General features: G+C 44.4%; 1 protein-coding gene across 1 annotated transcript in view; it reads left to right on the forward strand.

The window, feature by feature from the left end:
- The first annotated feature begins 875 nt into the window (after window positions 1-875).
- GUCY1A2 (guanylate cyclase 1, soluble, alpha 2) overlaps window positions 876-8,057 on the forward strand; it is a 153,118-nt gene continuing 145,936 nt past the window's right edge. Inside the window, exons 1-3 of the mRNA XM_009890928.1 lie at window positions 876-1,022; window positions 1,262-1,351; window positions 5,830-5,891. Coding sequence (XP_009889230.1) covers window positions 876-1,022; window positions 1,262-1,351; window positions 5,830-5,891 — 299 coding nt within the window. The remainder of the gene's footprint in view (window positions 1,023-1,261; window positions 1,352-5,829; window positions 5,892-8,057) is intronic.

An 8,057-nucleotide genomic window follows, 5' to 3' on the forward strand; every position in this document is an offset into this window, starting at 1 on the left:
TTCAGCAGCGACAGACCAGGTACAGTGCCGGGGGAAGAGGAGATGGCCTTTTTTGGGATGAGGCATCGCAGCCAGCTAAGACTCAAACTTTAGAGGCTTCAAGAAGAGGAGGTTGGTAGGTATCAGAAACTGTCTCCTGAGGAGCCAGAGGCACTCATCTGCCAGCGTACCTTGCTGCCTCAGGAGGTTTGCTGCTTTCCAAGAGCTCGGACACCGTGTTACAAAGAGGCTGCCAAAGCTTGTTTGGCTCTTGGACAATGAGCCCTGCTGCTCATCCATGTGGGCATCAATGATACAGCCAGGGGAGACTGCGAGTATATGAGGAATGACTACATGGCTTTGAGTGTGGGGGCGAAGGGTGTGGGTGCCCAGTCGGTGTCTCTTTGATCCTGCTGGTGATGGGCAAAGGCTCTGGTTGGAGCAAACACATCTAGTAAGGCAGTCCCTGGATGTGTGGCTGGCATTGCTGGCATGGCTTTGGTCTCCATGGGCATGGGGAACTCTCTGAGGAGCAAGGACTGCTGAACAAGAGTGGCATTCATCTGACAAAGTGAGGTGAGGGTGTGTAGGGTGTCTTTGCTAACAGGTTTCAGAACCTTGTGAGGAAGGTTTTAAACTATGCTTGTTGGGGAAGACGTTTCATTCTCCGAAGAGAAGGGGAAGCAGTGAAGGAGGACAGCAAGATGGAAGAGGCTGTTATGCTCACCTCATGAAAGCAGCATGACTGAGAGTGCATCTCAAGTGCTCTGAGATCTGCTCAAATGTAGGTAGCATGGGGAGCAAACAGGTGGTATTAGATATCCCCTGATGTCTAATAGAGTGAGCTTGCACCTCCTGTGGGATTGCACACATCCTTGTGTGGAATGGCTCTCAGGATGGGGGTGCTGCAGGAGGTGGTCATAGGCTGTTCAGGAGGAATGGGCTGGGAAGGTGAGGAGCAGGAACTGCACTCTATGCAAAGAGGTGGCAGCAGTGCATGGGCAGTTGCCTTTGGACAGAGCAAGCTGGACCAGAGTGTGAAGGTTAGGAGGAGAGGACAGATGAACAGGGGTGGTGTGGTGGTATGTCTGCTACGCACTGGATGGTCAAGAAGTGAAAGCAGAGAAAACCTTTAGACAGATGGATGAAGCCTCAAAATGGCAGATCTCGGTACTAATGGGGGACTTCAGCCAATCCAAAATCCACTAGAAGGGCAATAGGTCTGAGCACAAGCAATGCAGGAGATTTTTTGAAGTGTGCTGAAGACAATTTCTTAATGCAGGTGATCAATGAGCTGACAAGGAGGGGGGATACTCTGCTGGAACTATTGCTCACAAAGAAGGAAGAACTGGCCAAAGGTATAAAGGTTGAGGTCAGCCCTGGCTACAGTGATTATGAGATACTGAAGTTCAAAACACTGAGAGAAATGGGAAACACAAATAAGTGGAGTCACAACCTCACACTTCAGCAGAGCAGATTTTGGCTTCATAGATATTCTTGGCAGGATCCAATAGGCAGCTAGCCTGTAAGGTAAACGGGCACAAGAAGCTGGTTGATCTTCATGGAACCCTTTAACACCCTCCTTAACACACAAGAACAGTTGATTATGACATGTGGAAAGTTGAGCAAGCATAGAAGAAGGATAGTATGGACGAACAGGGACCTCATCACAGAGCTCAAATGCAAAAAGAGATGTCTACAGAAGTTGGAAGCAGGGTTGGGATGCCCTGGAGGGATATTGAGGCATTACCTGAGCATGCAGGGATGGATATAGGAAAGCTTCCCAGTCATGGTAATCAGGGGAGGTACCTGATGACTAGAAAAAGGCAAATGTCACACCCAGCATCAAGAAGGGCAAGGAGGATCCAGGGAACTACAGACCAATCAGCCTGACCTCAGTACTTGGGAAGGTTATGGAGGAAGTCCTTTTGGAAGCTTTTTCTTAACACAAAAATCTTAGACAACAGGATGGTGACTGGGAACATCCAGGGCAAATGTAACCTCTTTATTCCCTTTAACACCCTTTACACTCTTTTATGCCCTTTACCGAGTATTGAATTGTGTCTGACCAACCTGATTGACTTCTGTAATGAGATGACTGGATCAATGGGTGAAGGGATGTTGTCTATCTTGACTTTAGGAAAGTCTTTAGCGTGGTCTCCCATAGTGTCATTAGAGCCAAACTGGTGAGATATATGGACTCCTTAAGTGGACGATAAGGTAGGTGCAATATTGGCTGGAGGTTAGGGCTCAAAAGTTGGCCATCAGAATCACAAAGTCGAATTGGCAGCCAGTTACCTCTGCATATCCCTCAGGGATTGATACTGGGGCCAACGGAGGACTACCAGGATGCTCAAGGGATGGAGCATGTGACATCCGAGGAGGGGCTGGGGGAGCTGTGTCTGTTCAGCTTTTAAGAAGAGACAGCTTTAGGAGTATCTTGTTGCAGTCTACGGCTACCTGATCAGGGTGTCTAGAGAAGATGGAGCCAGACTCTTCACAGGGGTTGCACAGCAGAAGGATGAGGGTATTCAAACACCAGCACAGGTTGCTCAGAGAGGTTGTGAAACCGCCATCCTTGGATACACTCAAAAATCATCTGGAGAAAGACCTGAGTAACCAGTTGTAATTCGAATTACAACCTCGTTCTATGGTTCTGATTTTTTACAATTTATTCTGACACATTAGAGTTAGCCATGGCCTGATGTCTGGATTCATAATTAATTCAGGGAAGTCCTGTGCCCTCAGCTATGCAAGAGATCAGCCTAAATACCTCCAGTGGTCCCTTCCACCTTATATTTCATCATTCCAGATGGAACTTGGATATGATCTGGTATGGCAATTCTTGGATTAATTTGCAGTTAACAGTAGCAATACTGGCATGTCTTAATTTGAGTTGCCCTTAGAAATGTGAACTGATGTGACTATTCCTTTTGTAATGCATACCAAATAATAGTAAACCATTGTAATAAAAATGAATTGTTAAAATTTACTATTTTAGGTAATAGTTGCTATTTTACGTTTATATCAAATCTTTCATTTTAAGTCATCATGAAGCTTTAAAACCTCTCCAGTAAATAAGCACCACTGAGCTTTACCTGCATGGCATAGACATACATTGCAGTAGAAGAGGTGTATTGTTGTAGGTAGGCAGGAGAAGCTATGTTTCTTGGAGAGGCTACTAGAATAAGGTTTAGCTATTTTGTCTACAGCCAATCTTGCCATTGGATGCAGAAAAGAGGTGGAAATGTTTTCCTCTCCACTCTCTCTCTCATAGGCAACGCATAGTCAGAAGTGGCACACCAAACCACCCTTGTAGGTAGCTATAAGCCGGTGTCATATCTCTTCTCACCGTTTTGTCTAGTCATAGCCATAGTTACAGAATTACGTGTATAGCAAAACAACAATCACCAGTGATGAAATACAGCAAACTGAGAAGATGAGCAGAGTGGCTTATTAACTATGCACAGTGACATGCTGCAATAATTCTTCTCAGAAATGAAGAAAGACTGTGACTCCTCAGGTCAGTTTTCATACTGGTGCAAGCATGTTACATAGAGCTCTGTTTATGACCAGTGTTTTAATCGTAAATCCTATTTTTTGTCTGTATTTAATTTCTAAGATTTGATAGGAGATGGCAGTGAAAAGGAGTATGAGTTCATGGGATTGTATAAAATTGTCTGACAACAGCTAGGCAGATGATTCAGCTTTCAGAAGAGAGAATTAACAGTACATGGGCTATTTTTTTTTCATTCAGTACTGCAGGAGAAAGGAGGTCTATTGATGAAATAAGCTTAGGACTTGGAGGTTGCTTGTATGGTCAAATCTTGAGGTATTCAGAAGGAGTTTTCCCTGGGTAAAGAGGTTCATCATTTGTGTGTCAGGCATGAAAAAGGCAATGGCAGTTCATGGAGGATTGCTCAGGTGTCATAAGCTGCAAAACCTCCTGAGAAGACAAAAAGCTATTTTCCTTCATCTCCGTTGTGGTGCCAGGCATTGCTGCCTTCCATACGCTTGCCGTAAAAGCACTTTGGGAGAGCCAGAAGGGAGATTTAATTTAAGAATCAGACATTTCTACCATTTCCCATTTCATTTCAGAGGAGGTGCTGGTGGAGTACTAATGTTCTGTGTGTAGGGAGTGAGGCTGAGGGAGATGCTCTATGGAGATGGGACATGGCAGCTGTCTGGACTTTTTTGCTTAAAGCCATTTTGCTTTGCCTGATTGCTGGAGTGGGAAAATATATCTTTTCTATATGTGAAGAATGGATTTTTCTGCCTGCGGAGCACAGAAAGCTTCTGAACCTCTGTGAGAACATGCCATGAAATATATTTGTAGCCCATCAGGCCTAAGGACTTCAACACCTGCTGTACCACTGAGAAGGGGATGGTTTTTTGATATGTGATGGTTTCATTGTGTTTTGCAAGAGAACCTGTAACTTTTAATGCCTTTTAGCACAGGAAACTTAGCTCCCACAGAGAAGAGAAGTAATTATCTGATACAGAATTAACAAAAATAACCCCACCTCTTTCAAGGTTTACATCTGGTTTGAGCTTATTTTTGTTAAGGGCATGCCTTTCTACACATTTAATTTCAAAAGGGTACACACATTCTTATAGTTTGGTATTAAAAAAGAAATTTTTACAATTGCTGAAGCCTAGTGCAGCTTGGTATACATTTTTTCATTCCTGCCACCATCAAAACAGGTATCTCCTACAAACTCATGCACAATAGTAGGAAGAAAGCTCAGCTCTTGAACTGCTAAATCTGTACAGCAGTAAGAAAAATCTGAGACTTTCAAAGATGATGGTGGTTTTAGAATAAAACTTGTCCAATTAAGGGGTGCTTCAACTATTATTTTCCAAAACAATTAGGTGGATTTTCCAAAAGGTAGGGAAATACCAAATAACTCTAAAATTTCAGTGTCTGCTGCTGTAAGTCTGATCAAAATACCCCTGTGTGCCTCTGATAGAGAAGGAAGGTTTATAAATCCCAGTTGCGTACCTTTGTCTGACCTGTGGCACCAGGACAGAATGGACAGGTGAAAAACTCCAGATTTGATACAAGCCAGAGCGATGTTTTGCTGTAAGTGACTTGGAAGATTCCAACAGGATAACATGGATTTCAAATTTGCTTTATTTACCCAAAGATGTCTCATGAATTAATTCAAAATAATAGGAATAGCAGCAGCAGCAGCAGTAGTAGTAAGGGAAATAAATATATGTGTATTTTGGTGAACACTGTAGGAGTAGTAATAATGCAAATAAATACATATATGCACATACGTAGTTTGGTGAACACCTATAAAATGAAATAGCATAGAAATGCTTGAAGCATGCCATGATTTTCTTTTGATGAACTTGAGTTTCCTGGTAATTTGAAAGATGGCTGGAGAGTCATAGCTTGTCAAGAAAGTAAGCCAAAATAAATTGTGTCCTTATAATATTCTCTAAGGAGTGTACAAAGTTTAAAAACCCATTGCCTTTTCCTTGTGATGCTTTCATCACAAAATAATAGCATTTTCTTGCAACTGTTTTAATTATTTTTAAATAATGAGATAATTGGTGGGTGATAATTTCTGAGACCTAATAGTGAAGTGGCTCCTTCGTTATGCACAACTAGTCTTGTAAGCAGCATTAATTATGTCACATTGTAAAATTCCTTCCTATTTAAATGGTGAAGTGAGACATAAGGGATCAACAATATTTCGTATCCAGTGCTATGATGGCACCTAGCAGGTAGAAGATTAAGAGGAGTAGAAGTGGAGAAAAATAGTGTGTTAAAAGATAATGTTAATTAAACTGTACTGTACTTCCCTTATCTTACTATTTTTTTAAATTATTCTTCCATAGCCTCAGACCATTCAGCAAACTCTTCAAAGGACACTGCAGTACTTTGAGCATCAAGTTATTGGGTAAGTGTTAATGTGAGGTAGTGAAAGGTGCATGGTGATATTTTCCTCTATGCTTCCCAAGTCACAGCCTTGTCTGAGAAGCTTTTCAATTTTTCTCACAAATTCTTAGAGATGCTCTGGAGTAACTATACATACTCCAGACATTAATGATAAACTGCTGTCCAGTCCTGCTTCCGTGCAATCCCATCAGAGCACAACAGCTCCATTAACAGTGATGTTTCCCATATGAGGAGAAAAGGGAATCGTTTCCTGTAAAGTATAAGATCTACTCCAATTTTCTTTTCACAGAGCCAGTGAGAATGCTGGAAAAGTTATTTATGCTGACCTGAGGTCCAAATCTTGCAAATTCCTGCACCAGTACTTGTTACCTACATGCCCTGTTACATACTTGCAGGTTTTTGCAGAAGCAGGGCTGAAAGCCACCTAAGAGTTCATTGAGAAAATTAATAGCTGACTGAGGAGTAAAAAGAAAGTAATAGCTACTATCATAATGAAAACCTAAGACATTCTCCCATTGATGAAAATAATCTCCTTTCAACCTTTTCCTTACCTGCACAAGTATGTTCCTTACCTGTGCAAGTATTTTATTGTCACAGGTAACTTACTTTTCCTAACAGAGTCAGAGTACAATGGCTGCATGTCTATAGCCATTAAAAGGCTGTGCTGTATGACAAGTGAAGAATTTATTTATTTGGAATTTATGACATAGTTTTGAAGCTGGGTGCACTGAAGGGAATTCTCCTTGCCTGTTTCTCAATGTTTGGTTAAAATTCACGGGGAGCCGTAGCTTGGTGGGTGATACCTGCAGTATTAGCTGTCTGGCTGGCACTGGAGGACAGCAAGGGGACCAGTCTCGGCAGGCAGTTGTGATGCCCACTGCGGGGCAGGCAGGGGGGAGAAGCCTTCTGGCTACTAATTTTTTCAGTGGCTGAAAAAATGGCTTGAAGTCTTATGTTAGGAGGTTCAGAGGATGAGACAGTGCCTTGAGGAAAACGTGTGCAATAACAATGGGGCTTTTTATTTACGGCCACATGTGGCTCAGATGTACTTTTTTTAATGGACAGTTTTAAACTGGGACAGTCTGAAAACCTGTAATTCCTGTGCTTTACGATACACTGACTCAGTTTTTTTGCACATCAGTATGAGTTTGTTAGAGTAGTATCTGTCTCTAGAGGATGTCCTATAATTGTCCTTCCCTGTATCTTTACTGTTGTTACCCACCGTGGTGGGCTGACCTTATTCAAGCTGCCAGACACCCACCCAGTGGCTCTGCTCTCTCACTTCCCCTCCTCAACAGGACAGGGGAGGGAAAGAAGATAAATGAAGCTTGTGGGTTGGGATAAAGACAATCCTGACTCCTCTACCTCCTCTCACCCTGAGTGTCACCAGGGGATGGAGGTTGTGGTCAGTCCATAACAGCTCCTCTCTGCCGATCCTTCCTTCTCACACTTTTCCCCTGTCCTTCGTGGGCTGTCCATGGGCTGCAGCTCCCTTCAGCGCACATCCCCCTGCTCTGGCATGGGGTCCTCCACAGGCTGTAGTGTGGATATCTGCTCCACTGTGGTCCTCCACGGGCAACCTGCTTCCCCATGGTCTTCACTAAGGGCTGCAGGGGAATCTCCACTCCAGCACCTGGAGCACCTCCTCCCCCTCCTTCTTCACTGGCCTTAGTGTTTGCAGGGCTGTTTCTCTCACTTCTTTTCCTCACCCCTCACACCACCATGAGGTGTTTTGCCCTTTCTTAAATACATTTTCCCAGAGGTGACACCATCTTGTCTGAGGGGCTCAGTGGTGCCCTGCGGCCGGGCCGTTGGAGCCAGCTGGAACCAGCCTCTCCTCACAGCGGCCCCTGCAGCACCCCCCTGCCAGCACCTGGGCACGGACACCCCATACATGAGTGTTCATCAAATCTGCCCTCCTGGTCAAGGTGAGAGGTGTGGAGTGGCCGCAGTGTCACCCGGGCAGTCGGTGACAGTGGCGGAGGAGGTCTGGCCTCCCGGCCCGGTGGTGGGGCTGGGCTGTGACTCTGGGCTGTGGGTCAGTGTGTCAGGACATGGCCTCCTGCCAGGCCCACCGCCTGGCATTGCTGGAGGCCTGCGAGGTGGCACAGACCATGCAGCTCACTGCAGAGCGCACCAGCAGCCCTTTCCTCCAGGCTTTCCTTGT

Source organism: Charadrius vociferus, unplaced genomic scaffold (assembly GCF_000708025.1).
Source record: "Charadrius vociferus isolate BGI_N301 unplaced genomic scaffold, ASM70802v2 scaffold118, whole genome shotgun sequence".
Classification (NCBI taxonomy): Eukaryota; Metazoa; Chordata; class Aves; order Charadriiformes; family Charadriidae; genus Charadrius; species Charadrius vociferus.